This window comes from Galleria mellonella, unplaced genomic scaffold (genome assembly GCF_026898425.1).
Source record: "Galleria mellonella isolate WM207_F2 unplaced genomic scaffold, CSIRO_AGI_GalMel_v1 utg35, whole genome shotgun sequence".
NCBI lineage: Eukaryota > Metazoa > Arthropoda > Insecta > Lepidoptera > Pyralidae > Galleria > Galleria mellonella.
In genome coordinates this window covers 5,792,592-5,811,651 of record NW_026442082.1, presented here as the reverse complement: position 1 = coordinate 5,811,651, position 19,060 = coordinate 5,792,592, and the positions used below count along the sequence as shown (strand labels likewise).

At 36.4% G+C, this 19,060-nt stretch overlaps 1 protein-coding gene across 2 annotated transcripts in view; it reads left to right on the top strand.

Moving 5' to 3' along the window:
• Nucleotides 1-19,060, top strand: part of LOC128201120 (neurotoxin BM10-1-like) — a 153,448-nt gene that overhangs the window by 55,935 nt on the left and 78,453 nt on the right. For both annotated transcript variants that reach the window (XM_052896907.1, XM_052896908.1), the window contains one exon: nucleotides 6,859-7,041. In XM_052896907.1, the coding sequence (XP_052752867.1) occupies nucleotides 6,862-7,041 (180 nt within the window). In that variant the 5' untranslated portion in view covers nucleotides 6,859-6,861. The remainder of the gene's footprint in view (nucleotides 1-6,858; nucleotides 7,042-19,060) is intronic.

Genomic DNA, 19,060 nt, shown 5'->3' with positions numbered 1-19,060 from the left:
GTTATCCCTCTGTATCCAGTAAATTCGCGCCATATCCCACCCTTCACACTGAAACACAGCCATGCAAATACAACTGTTTCACGGTTTAAACACGAACGGGACAGAGGTGCCCAAGCAAACGACTTTTGTACAACGTCTCTCTTTGATATGTGAAATTTAATTTGAAATAACAATTAAAATAATAATCCACCTGATGGAAAGTGGTAACCGTCGCCTATAAACAAGATTAGTTATTAGAAATGGCAACAATAGATTATATATATAAAATAATATTTTAAGTATGGCTACTTTGCATTTGAATTCTTCCGTTCTGTGCACCTATTTACTCGTATGTTATTAAGAAAATTGTTCAAATTTTAAAATTGATTTCCATCCACATTCTAAAACAATCTTTTACAGTACCATGGACATTACGGCATACACTATGACCTCTGTAGTATCCTTCATAAGTTGCCGTTCCTGAGAACTAAAATGCTATGCCTCTGTACCCTGTAATTTCATTGTGCTATCCCACGCTTTAAATTGGAACGCAGTGTTTGTTCTAGTTTCGTAGAACATTGTAAATTCGAATTGTTAGAAGGACGATATTCACTAATGTATTTAATTAAGTTCTGTATAAAGTATCATTATAACTGAGTTCTTAGTATCCCAGTATAGCACAAAGGATTCTTATTTTAGTGTTACGTTTTATGATATTTACTGCCGCCAAATGTACATAGAACTTTACTACGTATTAATGTTTAAATAAATAAACACTTACATATGTATTCCAAATGTCACGTGAACTATATAAACTAGCGATATGATACATAAAGAAATATTGAGTATCTATTTACACAATTAAATTCGTCAATTTGGAAAATAAAATGGCCGATCGCGATAATATATTTATAACGAGCTAATAATAATTATCAATGATTCTGCTTCGAACGCCATTAGTTCCACAAAAGGTTCCATCCAAACCGTACAAGATCAAAAAACAGATGAAAAATACATTCGTGCCTAAACTCGAGGTTGTTTTCGCTTTGATTCCTGAACGAGTACAGTACGAAATATTATTCACTTGAATTCTCTGCTCACAAAAGGCTTTTTTTAAATGATGATGTTTTATGCGAAACAAAAACATTAATACTTGCCGATGTGAAAGGGAAAATATTGTATTTTTTTCCTACGTAGATAATAAAGTAATTCTTATTTTTACAGTTGAAGAAAATATTGTTTTTAGAATATGTATACATAAAATATACAGTAGCGTGATCTCTGGCGTAGAATAGGACATCCCTTCCTTTCCCATGGCTGTCCTAAAGGGCGACTAAGGGAACTTAATAGCCGAGGGATAAAAAAGTAGTCAGTAGTAGTCCTCTTAAAATATCACCAAAGATTAATTGCAGTTTTTTAATGGGTGATAATGGACTGTTAATCCCATCCGCGCTATCGGTATACACCGGCGGGGCACCAGTGAAGGATGATAGGTGAGGATGAAGTAGGTCAGTTAGCCCATCGTGACGAATTCAACAAGAACAGTTCACGATGGTTTCCAGGGGGAACCGCGTGGAGGTCGACCTAACAGGGCATATTGATAGCAGTGGGGCTGTCAAACTCCATTGCTAACAATCCCTTTCCCACCGACTAACTGCGGTTGACAACAGGTGTGGTAACTACTGGTAAAGCATTCCTTATAGGGGGAGACTTATGTTCGGCAGTGGACAGTTAAAGGCTGGTACGATGATGATGAAACCTAATATATAAGAGTATGTAAGTCAAATCTGGATTTTGAAGTACAAAGTGAAATTCAAAGCATTATCATCTTTAGATGATAACACCTGAGTCCTCAGGAATAGCAACGCATGGGGGGTATCATGGGCGAAACAGTATACTCTGTTATGTCCATGGTACTGCTCATGTCTATAGGCGAAAGTTACCGCTTTCCATCAGGTGGGCCGTCAGCTTGTTTGCCATTCTAAGTTGTATAAAAAAAATATAGATGGGAGTAGGTATTGTTCTAGTGTAACCAAATATTTTCACCGAAGAGACGAGCGTCGAAAAACGACAAAAAATTTTGAGACTTCTGTACTAACAAGGCGCGTCCAACTGTTAAATTGGTTGGTCATTACACGAAATTAGATAAGAAAAACTAGATGGCGCTGAACTGAGACTTATGATTTATATTTATTTATTTATTTATTCTTTAATGCACAATAAAATTTTGTACAAATGGCGAGTTTAATGCCATATGGCATTCTCTACCAGCTAACCATTGGATAAAAAGAAATTTTTGTTTACTATTTTGTAATTGAAGATAATTCGAAGGCGAAATTTCTAAATACGCGAGTTGTTTATAATTTTTATTTATGAATGTGAAGTGGCAGATAAAAGGAGATATTTTTCTGAATGAATTATAATCCACACAATTGCTCTTGCATTTTCTTACATGTACTTGATTTTTTTTTTACAAAGTTGCACAATACAAGTGAATAGTTGCAAAAATAATGATTATATATTACTATATCGATAAAAAATGAACAAAGTCACCCGCCAATTTAGAAATCTAGCCTCAAATTATCTTTAATTACAAAATAATCAACAAAAATCACAACTATCGATTCTAGCGTTAATCAGTCTGTTTGAATAAAAAAATACTTCTATCCTTTTCTATTAATTAGTAATAAGCGACCGATTATGATATTTTTGATATTTATATTTACGTAGTTCATCGGATGGCCACTGTCACGTGTTCATTTATCATCTTGGCTCCTTAACACTGGCTGAAAAACGAAGATATGGACAGCAATAAATTATATGTTTCATCAATAATGTCCGCTGAGCCGCACCGCTATATATCAGCAGCGATACCGTATCGGCGTGACAGAGGTGGCGTGTTCAGTCCTCGCCTTTTTATCACAGTATCGCTCTGTTAATAGTACAATATATATTTATATATATTAGGTATTCATTGTTAAATTTTAATCAATTGAAAATTATTGTAGTCAATCCTAAAGAATTCTTCACGAAGGGTTAAATGTTACCCAGCCAGAGTATACCAAAAGCGCAGGTGCTGTTACCATTTAGGTTTATTTCATAAAAAGAGTATCACTATGCGTGAGAGAGTGCTGCTAGCCTAGACACGGCAGAGGCATTCGATCTGGTTTTGCACAAAGATCTTCTACCGAAATTGTCTTCATACGGGCTTCCGAGGGATTGTGCAGCTTTCTGTCCGACAAATGCATCAAAACCGTATTTGAAATTTATACTTTTTTCAGTGTTTACAGTACAAGCATGTTGTTACGTCATTCATGCGGTCATTTCATTTTGGACGTGCTTCGATTGAAGCAAATTGTCAGCGATATAGATGTTAAGATTTTTTTTATTATTATTTCACTTTATATATTATATAAACGTCATATAATATAAACGTCATATAATATAAACGTCATATAAACAGTTATCGTTAAAAAGGAATATAAGTTTTTAAAAATAAAAAAGTAGAATCGAGAATTTGCATCTTTTAATCGTTCAAAACCTTTTCAAATAATACGAGCATAAAGCTTTCAAAGATACTTGCACGTCAGCAACAATGGGAGCGATGGAAGAGGTGTAAGTTAACGATCCAAAATCGAAGGAAGTAATCATGAAACAGAACTTTACCCCAAGGATGGTTGATCGGAATACAGATCAAAATTTATCTTCCATGCAACGTCTGCGGTCACGTCGCCACTAACAATTTGGTAGGAAATAAGAAAAAAATCTCTCTCCTGTTTGATGACCTGTGATAGGCACAAATATATAAATTTGTTTGGAAACTTCGAAATTGTTTTTTATTTTCTGTTTATCTGCTACGATGTGTAAATTAATTTATTTAATTATTCTTTATTGCACAATAAAATTTTATACAAGTGGCCAGCTTAATGCCACCTAACCATTAGGCAAAGGGGGGAAAGGGATTGTTAGTAATGGGGTCTAATTGACCCATTGCTAGCAATACACCCTATTAGATCGACCTCCACGCGGTTCCCCTGGAAACAGTCATGGTTATTTCTAATGGAATTCGTCACGATATAGGCTAACTGATCTGCTTTCATTCTCACCTATCATCCCTCACTGGTACCCCTCCAGCGTATCCCGATAACGCAAGTGGGGTAACCATTTCATTATTACTTATTAAAAAAAACCATTGGGCAAAAATAGAAAGCGTATGAAAGGCAGATGTGGTGAAAAATATGCCACATAATTATAATAACATTAGATTATGTTCCACTAAGAAAAACCGAGTTTAATTGTGGTAAAAATCAGCTATTTATTTATTTATACATTATTACACACTAATTTATTTTAAATGAAGATGTACAACAGGCGAGCTTTACTATTTAAAAGTTCTCTTCCTGCAAACCCTGAGTGTAAAGGAGCATTAATTACCAGCGGGCAGTGTACGTACAATAAGAAGTGGAAACAGTACCTATAGCTATTTCTATTAAGAAACAATAAATACATTTACTTGAATACACATACATTTTGATTTAAAACAAAATTTTTTAACCGACTTTGATAACATTTCTATGAGACCAATCGGTAAGTAAATTTTTAAATAAATACATATAATGTTAACAGAGACTTAAAAGAGTAACTGTTGAGTTTCTTGCGGGCTCTTCTCAACAGATAACGATTTTCCGAACGCTGCAGTAGATTTAAAAAAAATACGATTTATAAGTGTTTGTAAACAAGTCTGTTTGAATAAAAATGGTCTAATCTATCAGAGTACAAAAATCGATTGCTTGGGTACCTCTGTCCCATTCGTGTTTCTACCGTGAAGCAGTTGTGTTTGCATGGCTGTGTTTCGGTTTGAAGGGTGGGATATGGCGTGAATTTACTGGGTACAGAGGAATAACACCTGAGTGCTCAGGAATGGCAACGCATGGGGGGTATCATGGGCGAAACAGTATACTCTGTTATGTCCATGGTACTGCTCATGTCTATAGGCGACGATTACCACTTTACATCAGGTACCCACCTGACGTAAAGTGGTAGCTTGTTTGTCATTCTAAGTTGTATATAAAAAAAAAAGCTTCCAATAAAACAGGCTACAACTACATAATTGTTAATAATACGTAGCGTTCGTCGGTTGCATGCTGTTGTACGAAGATTGATTGCCTTTTGTACAGCTCATAAAACATTGCGCCGTGCTGTTGAAAGGTCGGCGTTTAATATACGTCCCAATAGTACATTTTCAATGGATGTAAATAACCTATTTTCATGGTAAATACGTTAAATACGAAAGTGAAATTCTATCAGGGATCAAGTGTAAGAAAGAAAGCAAGAAGGAAGGAAAGAAAGAAACTTTATTTTACAGAAATATGCGACTACACCCACGCAAGGGTTAAAATTTTTTTATTAAGAGTTATAATAATGAAACTACACACAATATTTATATATAAATAAATAATATAAAATTAAAAAAGAAAAATAAAAAAAAATCGTATTATAACAGTTTCATCCAAAATGAGTGTGTGTGTGCGTGCGATGTTACACTTGCAAAATGAAGTGCGTGCTCAGCATTTTGCTGTAGTGTCAGGGATACTACAGCGCTGATTTTCAGCACGAGCCTCGCCAACCCGCGGGGTCCTAATAATAACAATATATTTTTATAAGTTTGACTTACACAGTCTACGACGGAAATATTTTTTTTTTGCACAACTTAGAATGGCAAACAAGCTGACGGCCCACCTGATGGAAAGTGGTAACCGTCGGGCTATAGACATGAGCAGTACCATGGACATAACAGAGTATACTGTTTCGCCCATGATACCCCCCATGCGTTGCCATTCCTGAGGACTCAGGTGTTATTCCTCCGTACCCTGTAAATTCACGCCATATCCTATCCTTCAAACCGAAACACAGCCATGCAAACACAACTGCTTCATGGTAGAAACACGAATGGGACAGAGGTACCCAAGCAATCGACTTTTGTTGTTAGCTTGTTTGCCATTCTAAGTTGTACAAAAAAAAAGTTGAAGACTTTAGCACGTATACGTTTGGTGTAGTAGAAAATGAATAATGAATACTGACGTCACATGTATGCGGCTCGAAGGACCAAATTGTTGGGTCAGGTAAAGGTTGCGGCAGTGTTAAATATTAGGCTCGAAGGACCAAATTGTTGGGTCAGGTAAAGGTTGCGGCAGTGTTAATGTTAAATATTAAATGTAGTTTCCGTTACATTTGCATTATGTTACAAATGTAATAGAAATATATGTACTAATTAATGTATTAATTCAGAGATAAGTCCACCCTTTCTCACAATATTTATAAATGCATTAACAATGTAATTTACAAGTGCAATAAAGAATATACATATAAAAATGAAGTTACTTCTTCCGTTTTCCCAACATTTCCCTTCACTGTTCTGCTTCTATTGATCGTGGCGTGATGAAAAGTATACTATAATATGCCCAGTAGTATGAAGAATAATTGTACCAAGTTTCGTTAAAATCCGTCAAGTAGTTTTTGTTTCTATAACGAAAATACAGACAGGCATACGAAAATTTTACTGATTGCATTTTTGGCATCAGTATCGATCACTAATCACGCCCTGATAGTTATTTTGGAAATATATTTCATGTACAGAATTGACCTCTCTACAGATTTATTATAAGTATAAATTATGTTCGTGGCAATTCTATGCGGACAAACGCAGTGTAGGAAGACCTCCCATTAGATGGAATGACGACCTCAATGCATTGCAGGGACTCAATGGATACAGGTGGCTCAGGACTGTTCCTAAGGTCTATGGGAGAGGTCTATGTTCAGCCATGGCCAGATAATGGTTGAAATAATACTGATGATATATTTGTTTTGAATTTGTTTCAGATCATGATGAGTACCAGCCGGGTGCTAACAGTGTGCATTCTCTTAGCCCTGGTAGCGGTGACCTCCGGCATCAGATGTTGGAAGTGCGGCCAATACAGCGACGGGGTCGGCTCCATTACACCATGCAACAATAGAAGCGCGGCGCAACTAGAAGACTGCCCGAACAATGCTAAATATTGCATAGTAAGTAGATGTTATTTTTCATAATGCTTTTTTTTAATACCTGATAATGGAATGATAATTTGATGAGAGACGAGAGAATCAGGGATTGATCACAATGGTTACCATGGAGACCCATCGAGGGAAATTTAATATGATATGTAGCTAGTAATGGGATAGTTAGTATTCGTTACGAAAGACTCCTTCCTCCCCCCCCCCCCCCCCCACTCGATTCTAACGTTCTAATAAGAAAAAAATATTACAACAATAATACGAAGAAAACTATGTTGATGGTCAAGGCGTCTGATATTATAAATATGATAGATAGATAGATACTCTTTATTGTTTCCTCCAAAAGATTACAATAGTAAACTTATTATAAATATAAACAATTACAAGAAATAATCACAATGAGGAAACAATGGGCGACCTTATCGCTAAGAGCGATCTCTTCCAGCCAACCTTTGGATTGAGAGGAATAATTATAAATCTTATTATTATAATTCTTTGAAGCAGCTTATAGAATGAGCTCACGATGTTTTTCTAAAAGACTACAGCATGGGGTTCTTCAAAAGGGGGGTTAAGAGGTTTCTTCAGGGTCGACAACGTGCGCGTAATACCTCTGGTATTGCAGGCGTTCATAGGCTACGGTAACCACTTACCATCAGGAGGGCCGTGCTTGATTGCCATATCTGTGGCATAAAAAACAGCTTTTATCGGTCGAGATAAAAAGTAACCTAAATACTTCTGTATAGTGTGTGTATACTAAATATCCACCGCCGTATGGCCGTTTGGTCCTGACATAGAATAAGCCACCCCTTCCTTTCCCGTGGGTGTCTTAAGAATCGACTAAGTGAAGGAAAGAGATAGGCAGCAGCGTCCCTCTTAAAACATCTCCAAAGTCTAACAGCAATTGCCAATTCGCCTGCCAAGCGTGGGAACTACTGGACCCCCCCCCCCCCCCCCCCCAAGGGAGAGACTTACGTTCAGCAGTGGACAGTTAAAAGCTGATATGATGATGAAGATGATACCAAATACCATAGTTATTGGTTAAGCCATTCATGCACTAAAAGGTAACAAATAACTCACTTCTAGTACGCAGTGTAATTCTCTCATTTCCTTCGTAATATGTGGATATTTTATTTATTTATTTATTTATTTATTTATTTATTATAAGTTACAACAACAGTTTGCAAACAGAAATGAACCATTAAAAAAACCAAAACAATACAAAAATTTATCAATACGCAGTTTGCCAACCTTACATTGTAAACATCATTTAACACTAAGTTATAAGTAAACGTTATACATTTTTATAGATATACATTATATTACTGATTACAATTATGAACTTATTCTATGCAAAAAAAAAAAAAAAAATCTAAACTTATTCCATCTCAAAACCATACAATGACCTCTTAAACCCAATAGTACTCTGATGAAAGATATCGATTTTTCCGCTAATTTTATTATACAATTGACACATTCGATGAATGGGATTATTATGTGAGACATTATTATTGGTGGATGGAATACTGAATAGCCGAGGATGTCTGAAAGAATGCTTACACGCAATCAAGTTCAGAGAAGCTGTTAATGATTCATTCAACAATCCATTTGCAATCCTAGAAAGCAAGCACAGATCACCAATTCTACGCCTCGTTTCCAAAGTTAAGAATCCAAAATACTTCATACGTTCCTCATAATCACGTAAATTTTGTTTTAAATGAAATTTCCTTGTAATGTAACGAAGGAAACCAGCTTGTACTGATTCGATTCTATTTATATCTACTTTATATATAGGAGACCAAACTGATGCACAATATTCTAAATTACTCTGAACGAGAGTTTTATATAATATAATAAAAGTGTTCGGCTTTTTAAATGGTTTAGTTGTACGAATTACAAATCCAAGCATTTTTTTAGCTTTATTTACAATAGAATCATAATGCAACTTAAATGACAATGTATTATCAAACCAAACTCCGAGGTCCCTTACTAATTTAGTATGTTTAAGTTTTATATCTTTAATGGTATAATAGTATGATATTGCGTGTTTATTTTTAGTAAATGTAATGTATTGACATTTGTCAATATTAAGAGTCATTAAGTTGTTTTTACACCAATCATCGACAATATCCAAATTATTCTGTAGCTTTTTACAGTCTTTCAAATCACAAATAGTTGAGAACAATTTAATGTCATCTGCGTAAGCCAGACACTGACAAGTAATGGTTTGAAGTAGATCATTAATAAAAAGCAAAAAGAGTAAGGGACCTAGATTCGATCCTTGTGGAACTCCGGATGTCCGGATATTAATTCTACTAACGTCACAATAATAAGAACATATGATACAGAATGCGTAAAAGTCTCGCAAAACTATTTCTTCGCCGCTATTTTCCCTGAAAATCCCATCTGATTCCGAATTCAGGTCACAGCTCGTATCAAACTCTCGGCTTCAATCTACGTACGCTCCGATGCAAGGCGTGGGCTTTCTTTTTAGAATGATACGGGCCACAAACATCAGTATGGTGGTCTGGATGCTTATTGCTTTTGAAATCTGTCGTTTACACTCACGGCAACTTTGTGCATGGGGTGATCAGAGTGAATTTATTAAAGTGGCTTTATGTGGGAAACCTCCATTCGTTGAGTTTGTTCACGATTGACTTCAAATAGAGAGTGTTTCTCGATTCGGTTGTAATTTTTTGTTTGTTACCTAATACCTTATTTTTATTGTTGACTTGTGTTTAATATATTTGTTTTTTTTTTTTTTATATATTACGAATTATTTTAATGACTCATTTTAATCAACATTTATACTTTTTATGTTTTAACATTTGTATGTCTATATATGACGAAATATGAGGACTTATACCTATTGTTAACATTTGTGCTCTTACCATGTTACCTTGTAAATAAATAAATAACACCGTCAGTTGTAAATTACCAGAGGGAGACTTTGTACAAAAGTCGATTGCTTGGGTACCTCTGTCCCATTCGTGTTTTTACCGTGAAGCAGTTGTGTTTACATAGCTGTGTTTCGGTTTGAAGGGTGGGATATGGCATAATAATAATATAAGCTACTGGCAAAACTCCCGTTATGGGGAAAGCTGATGTTCAACAGTGGATAGTTAACGGCTGAACTAAAAAATACAAAAAAAAAAACAAAAAAAAACTGAATCGTGAACCATCTTTTTTTCAAAGCCGGTTGAAAATAATCCAGAGATTAGCTAAAATGAGCGACGAGTACAAGCATTATTTTATTATGAGTATTGTAGATTGTATCGCGAGTGAGCAAGCCAGCAAAAGAAGGTTCTTGTGGCGAGGGAGCTATTTCAAATGTTAAAAGGTAGGAAAGATTTTAGAGAATACGTCACTCAAGGTAAATACATTGCGTGACCAAGTGGTGCTCCAATTCTCATCTCTTTACATGAGAAAGTAAGTTGGATACAACATAATGTTGCATTGTTTTATTTATTACGTTATTTATTTATACAGGAAAACCAGGGCTACACTAGTATAAATAGAAATAGTCTAAGATTCTATTAATGTTATAAATGAGAAAGATTGTAACGATGGATAACTTGTAACTCTTTTAGGGGAAAATTACTCTTTTTTTAAATTTTTTTTATACAACTTGGGAAGTGGTAACTGTCGCCTATAGACATGAGCAATACCATGGACATAACAGAGTATACTGTTTCGCTCATGATACCCCTCGTGCGTTGCCATTCCTGAGGACTCAGGTGTTATTCCTCTGTACCTGTTATTTACTAAATGAATGTGAATGAAATTTAGTACACGGGTAGGTTATATCCTAACTTAGCATATAGGATTATTATAGTTTTTACATTGATCCACGTAAGCGAAGCCGCAAGATACGGCTTGTTTATTAATACGATCTTTAATAAATATAAGGTATACTGTAATCCTTACTAATATTTGAAAATAAAATATTAAATTAATATAGAAGATAATATGCCTACAAGTCGCATATATTTTATCTTAATACGCCATAGAAGAGGTGACAATAATAACTTTCAAATTGCGTTCCACAGAAAAAAAAAACTCCAATTGAGGCCAAAGTCATCACAATATTATTTAAAAACAAAACTACTAAATCGATTTAGATAAAAACAAAAAAGGCGTCCACAGGCTACAGTGACCGTTTACCATCAGATCGTCTCAATTAAATTCAATTCAATTTATTCTATAACAATTTTTTTTTTAAACAACTTAGAATGGCAAACAAGCTGACGGCCCACCTGATGGAAAATGGTAACCGTCGCCTATAGACATGAGCAGTACCATGGATAGAACAGAGTATACTGTTCGCCCATGATAACCCCCCAAGCGTTGCCATTCCTGAGGACTCAAATGTTATTCCTCTGTACCCTGTAAATTCACGCCCTATTCCCACCCTTCAAATCGAAACAGCCATGCAAACACACAACTGCTTCACGGTAGAAACACGAATGGGACAGAGGTACCCAAGCAATCGACTTTTGTACAAAGTCTCCCTCTGGTGTAAATTACATATACGCAGTTGAAAATATCAATTTTATTGTTAGAATGTTTCCTTAAAATATACAAGTGATTCTTTATTCAGTTTGAATTGGTAAACAAATTGATGGCTCAGCTGATGGAAACGGCAACTGTCGCATATAGACATTTCGATCTCACACTGGTTAAACACGAAACAAAAGTACGTACATGCAGTACGCATGGGAATTATCGGCATTGGTTCAATAACTTTATATTAGTTTCCTTTGAAAATTCAAGGCAAAAAAGGTCATCAATTCATTGTTAATGGGTGATAATGGAATTGTAACCCCGCCTACGCTATCGGTATACACTGGCGGGGCACCAGTGAGAGGTGATATAGGTGAGGATGAAAACAGGTCAGTAAGCCCACCGTGACGAATCTAACAATAAATCAATTACTATAGTTCCCAGGGGATAGGACCACGAGGAGGTCGACCTGACAGGGTATATTGCTAGCAGTGAGGCTACTAATCCCCATTATTAACAATCCCTTCTCCCCCTTCTTCATTACGTTATTATATATTATATAAGCACAATATTTAATATATCCGTTATACATACATACGTATCTGTCTTGAGAGACATGAGTTAGGGTAGACAGAAATAATGGAACGCCAAATGCTTCGATTCAAACAAACCTCTTTCGCTTCTTCCAAATTCATCAATCTTTTCATACACGCTCGCCGGTTACGGGCACTTTTAATTTGGCCCTTCTTTAGTACGTCGCCTATTTGGTCAACATACGTCCGTCTAGGGCGGCCCCTACCGACATCTCCATTCATTCTTGCTCGATAAATCTCTTTCGTAATTCTTCTTTTACCCATTCTCTCTAAATGGTCAAATCAATGTAACATTCCTATTTCGATTTTTGTCACTGCATCGTCTTTCAGTCCATACTTCTCTCTAATCACACTGTTTTTTACTCTATCTTTTAATGTAATACCACACATAATACTCAGAGCATTTGGCCAATATATCGATTTTTTTTAATATAGATATTTTAACTAAAATATATAGGTATTGGTAACCGTGAAGCAGTTGTGTTTGCATGGCTGTGTTTCGGTTTGAAGGGTGGGATATGGCAGTGAATTTACAGGGTACAGAGGAATAACACCTGAGTCCTCAGGAATGGCAACGCATGGGGGGTATAATGGGCGTAACAGTATATTCTGTTATGTCCATGGTACTGCTCATGTCTATAGGCGACGGTTATCACTTTCCATCAAGTGGGCCCTCAGCTTGTTTGCCATTCTAAGTTGCATAAATATATGTATATAAATTACCCATTCTTAAGATAGAAACAAAGGCTCTCTAGTAACTACAGTGTATTCCTACCACATAATGGTGTCTCTGTAACACTATGAGATTTTATCCCATAACATTATGTTGTATATCATATAAATTATGAAGTAACAAAACGCCATTTCATTTTCTCAGCGTCTAAAGTTAATATGACAGGCGTTTGTACAGTATTTTATATTTATGGGGGCTTAATTTCTTTTATATCATATGTTGCACAAGCTGTTGTCAAATTATGTAGATTCTTTGGGTGCTGATATTGGCAAGAAGAAATATATTCTAATAATTTTTCATATTTCACGTGCTGTTGGTTCTACCCCGCTTTTGTAGCATGTTTGCTCAATCTCGCGTAAATGATTACTACGCTATAAGGAGAAAGGGAACTGCATCATTGCCACACAGAGTTGGGACAAGCACCTGGCATTCTGAAAGTAATAGGCGAGAAATATAACTCGCCTATAATTAGGCATTTCATTCAGATGCTGTTCTAGTCGGCTGGCTCACATCTGAGTGAATATTATTATTGTACTTTCGTGTTTGCTACGCGATATTTTCACAAAATTTAAGCTGTATCTCATAATTTCACCTGTATTCGATAATTTTTTTTATATAACTTAGAATAGCAAACAAGCTGACGGTCCACCTGATGGAAAGTTGTAACCGTCGCCTATAGACATGAGCAGTGGATATATTAGAGTATACTGTTTCGCCCATGACACACCCTATTCGTTGCTATTCCTGAGGACTTAGATGTTATCCCTCTGTACCCTGTAAATTCGCGCCATATCCCACCCTTCAAATCGAAACACAGCCATGCAAACACAACTGCTTCACGGTAGAAACACGAATGGGATAGAGGTGCCCAAGCAAACGACTTTTGTACAAAGTCTCCCTTAAGTTGCGGGTAGAACCCAGTATATATATATATAAATATTGGGGCTCTTCTTGCCTACTTCAGATTATTGGAGGGGTGAGTTTGACTAATTAATAAAGAAGGGACGAGTAAGAACTTAATGCGTCAAGATTGAAAACGGCCCTGTCACTAATTTAGATAAATGGGCGTACTTACAACCAAATGTCCCATATACTTACCAAGCAGTTATGTCTCCGGAATTATATTTCACTATAAGCATTTCCTCTCTTAAAGGACTTGTCAGAATTTGTTGATACTGCAGAGATTGCTGGCATTTGCTGGAGATTGAGATACATATTTATAAATGTGTGCATTTGTAGTATTTTACAGGGTTTTTATTTCATATAATTTTATATTTTTTATCAATATTTTTTTTTTGTTGGATGAAAATGGATTGATAACCCCTGCCTGTATGTATTTCTGCCGGTAGAAGACTCCTTTAAAAGCATTCTGATGATTTTCACTTCACCAATTCGACAGGAAACCTATCCTCATACCTTAGAACCATAATGGTCACGTATAGCATTACAGGTTTTTGTATTTTATGCACGAAAAATTATTAATTCACTCTCACGCCACCTGCCCACTTCTATCTGTTCTCCTTTAACCAAAGGTTGTCTGTAAGAGATTGCCCTAGCGATAAGACCGCCTTTTGTACCTTTATGTGTATATTTCACTCTGTATTTATGTTACTGTATTTCACTTGAATTATTCACTTGTCATTGTATATTTTTATTTATGGTGCAATAAAGAGTTAAATAAATAAATAAATAAAAAAATAATCCCTCGCCCATAAAAAAAAATAACTGAATAATCACAAACTTCTTACCGCTTAGGTTTTACTATTTAGATAGTGCCTACACTACTTTAGATTCTATAAACATTATCATAATAAAATCAAACGTTTAGGACTTCTTTTGTAGATAAAAACAAGACCCAACCCCATTATGTATACCACCAGCGGGCGGGTCCAACACAGACGTATAAGGGTGCGTGCACAATTGATCGCAGTGTTTTATTTATATGACATCTAGTTACAATAATGTTTTGCTTTTTTATCATTTTTTATTTATTGTATGTTTGTTCGACGCGAAATACTCAATTATGATAACGCTTATATATAATGGATATAAATTTAATGGATGAAAATTAAAATGAGGTAATAGGTGAGGATGAGAAGACAGATCAGTAAGCCCATCGTGCCGAATTCAACGATAAATTAGTCATGACAGTTTCCAGGGGAAACCGCGTGGAGGTTATTGACTTAGCAATGGGGACTAACTTCCCCATTACTAACAATCTCTTCTACTCAAGATCACACTCATATTAGCCCTTTGCACTCGAGCGGCGTCGATACGGAGCCCGGCCGATTCGAAGTGGCAACTCGAGCGGCGCTGCTGCGGCGCTCGAGTGTTTTAAAACTTTAAATCGAACTACGCTGCTACGACGCTATGGTCTTTTGTAACTGAATCTCCTTATTTACAATATGCGATAAGATAGTTTCCTCGGAAGGCCGAAATCGCCTCGAGTTGCTGGTTCGCATAAGCGAAAAAGGCCTCGAGTGAAGAGTTGTATATATATATTAGTGTGAACACGCCATTACAACGGTCGTGTGACGTCATCATCGCAACGGCCGGACAAGACGTACTTGGTCGGAAATTGGCCACATAACGTCCATCGTTGTTTCGATAGCGAAATCGTGGCGAAAATCCAGCCTTTTCGCCTTCATATTGAACGGCTGTCGACTAATTTAAAGTTAGACCAAACTATTTTGGCTACGAATCAATTTTGTTCTGAAACAGCTATACGGTGAAGGTTTCGGATGTTTCGGACTTTGTGGACCAAATGCGATATTAAGATAAGTGTTGTGAGGCAATCTGATAATGTACAGCCATTTTGGATAAAACGGGTTCGGACTGGCGAGTTCTTTCGACAGGAATTGCTTTGAGTAAACTAATATTGTGACATTAGATTAAGTTTCCGGATCTAATATGAAGTCTTGAATTAGTATAAAGGTTAAATAAATAATTTTGATACTTGTATATATATATATTTTTTATTGGATGAAAATGGTATGGTAACCCCGCCTGCGCTAACGGGATACGCTGGCGAGGCACCAGTGAAGGGTGATAGATGAAAATGAAAACAGGCCAGTTAGCCCATCATGATGAATTCATCTGGAATTAATCATGATAGTTTCCAGGGGGAACCGCGAGGAGGTAGACCTGGTTGGGTGTATTGCTAGCAATGGGATTCTTAATCTCCATTACTAACAATCCCTTTCAGCCCGATACTTGTATATTTACTAGTTTTTATCCACGACTTTGTTCGCGTGATCAGGGTATGTTTATTGACTGGAGTAACAAGTAGCCTATGTACTTCTCTATACCATATATTATCTGAATACCAACTATTTTACAAAAAAAAAAAACAAACTAACTTACAGAAATTTATAACTAGCTTTTAGCCCTCAACTTCGTGCGTAGATTTCAAAAGTAGAAACATCAAATAAATAGACTACTTTTAGATGGCCTATCATGTTAAAACGTATGCCAAATTTTAAGTTAAATATTAAGGAACAACCGTTTACCATCAGACGGGCTGTATGCTTTTTGACGCGAGTTCTCAATGTGGGAGATAAATAACGTTGCATATCATAATTATAAAGTGTTATAATCATATTATTAGTTAACTTTCCCCTATTGGGGGTATTGGGGGGTTTTGCCAATAGTTTCTACGCTTGGCAAGCGAGTCGGCAACCGCAGTTAGGTTTTGGTGATGTTTTAAGCGGGATGCTGCTACCCATCCCTCGCCCTCCTTTAGTCGCCTCTTACGGGTTTCCCACGGGAAAGAAGGGGTAGGGCTATTCTATGCTGGGACCACACGGCAACATCTGTAATACGTTCAATAGTATTTATTACTTATATACTTTATAAACTTTAATGTAATTTAAAGATAATCCATTTTAAATGGCAGTGCAAGTGTCTTAAAAATTTTATACATTTCTCTCAATAGTTCTAACGTAATGATGCGTGTAAAGGAACGGGGACTACTTTTAAAAGCAATAAAAGTATCAAGAACGGTTCACTCGCCGCTTTGGTATGCAAATCTGAAACCTCAACTGTAGTTACAAATTACCTATCGAAAGATTTATTAGCATTAAAGAAATATATCCGCCATTGAGTTTTATGTAAATGGATTTTTTTTCAGCTTTGTTTTAGGTTCGTATCTCTAAAGAAATAGACGGATCCGTTATAGGATCACTCCTTTACCCGTCCGTCTGTCAAGACCCTTTTTCTTAGGAACGCGTAGAGATATCAAGTTGAAGTTAATATCATATACTTAGATCTGCAATCTCTTAAAGCAGTGAAAAATCAAGCTTTTAAATCTACGTAATCAAAAAGTATAGCCGTTTGTGTTCCATTTATTTTGCATATTTTGACATTTGCAAAGAATCAAAACCTATATTTTCGTTAACCTGGAATCAAGAAATTTGGCAAGAAGCAACGTCATATAGCATAAATAAAGAAAAAAGTCCGGACACCGTAAATTTGTAGTTATTAAAAAAAAGATTTTGTATCGCTATGGGTAGGTCACGTAGATCAAAGAACCGAGAACGATGGGGAAGAAAGTTTTTTTAGTAGCGACTCCGTACGAGCAAACGCAGTGTAGAATTACCCCACTACTAGATGGAGTATCGACCCTTATCGAATACATTGTAGGGAGTCAGTGGATGCAGGTGGTTCAGGACCATTCCTTATGTATTCATTAATTTCCAACTGCCATTTCATCCAAGCACATTTTACGTCACTCGATTGTTTTATTCTTATTGTTTATATTGTTACATGTTATTTTATTTTAATCTTATATTATATAAATAAATATATAAATAAAAGATTGCTAATACCAAGAGAGGACTAGATTTAAAACGTAAAGCTTAAAAATAAGTCATTTTGACCGAGTGGTTATTAACGGGTACTTTTACTTTGTTACCTCATTGTTTCGGTTATTTTATGGTTTTTACGATTTTTTATATGCAACTTAGAATGGCAAACAAGCTGACGGCCCACCTGATGGAAAGTGGTAACCGTCGCCTATAGACAGAGTATACTGTTTCGCCTATGATACCCGCCATGCGTTGCCATTCCTAAAGACTCAGGTGTTATTCCTCTGTACTCTGTAAAGTCACACCATATCCCACCCTTCAAACCGAAACACAGCCATGCAAACACAACTGCTTTACGGTTGAAACACAAATGGGACAGAGATACCCAAGCAAACGATTTTTGTACAAAGTCTCCCTCTGGTATATGGGCCATTAGGAAAACCTTACACGAACCCTTTTTATAATGAGTGCCAGAATTCTGTGTGGATTATGTGGATTTTAGCAACTCTAAATAGAGTGTTTAGTTTCTGTGGCCGTTACCGTGGCCTATAGACAGAGTATACTGTTTTGCCTATGATACCCCCTATGTATTGCCATTTCTTAGGATTCAGGTAGTAGGTTTCTTAGGATTCCTCTGTATCCTGTAAATTCACTGCCATATCCCACCCTTCAAACCGAAACACAGCCATGCAAACACAATTACTTCACGGTAGAAATACGAATGGGACAGAGGTGGCCAAGCAAACGATTTTTGTACAAAGTCTCCCTCTAGCTTACTATCAGGTGGGTCACATACTTGTTAGCCTTTTCAGTAATATAAAAAATCTATTATATATTTTATAGTCTTACACCCCGTAGGTCTCTTCATAGAATGGGCCATCCCTTCCTTTCGCGTGGGTGTCGTAAGAGGCGACAAAGGGAAATTATGGTGGACGGTTGGGCAGCAGGGCGGGTCCCTCTTAAAACATCTGTAAAAACCTAACTGCGCTTGCGACCCCGCCAGCCAAGCGTGGTAGCTACTGGCAAAACTCCCCTTAGGAGCTTATGTTCAGCAATGGACAGTTAAAAGATATGATGAATAAACTATACCAAGCTTGATTACTCTTAAAAATATGCTAATCATTTCAATTCATATAGGGCGCCCTTGTGTATTTATATGAGATATTAATTATGGGGAAAGCTTATGTTCAGCAGTGGACAGTTAACGGTTTAATATAACAATAATGGGGGTAAAGGGATTATTAGTAATGGAGACTGAGAATCCTATTGCTAGCAATATACCCAACCAGGTCGACCTACTCGCGGTTCCCCCTAGAAACTATCATGGTTAATTCCTGATGAATCCATCAAGATGGGCTAACTGGCCTGTTTTCATTCTCATCGATCACCCTTCACTGGTG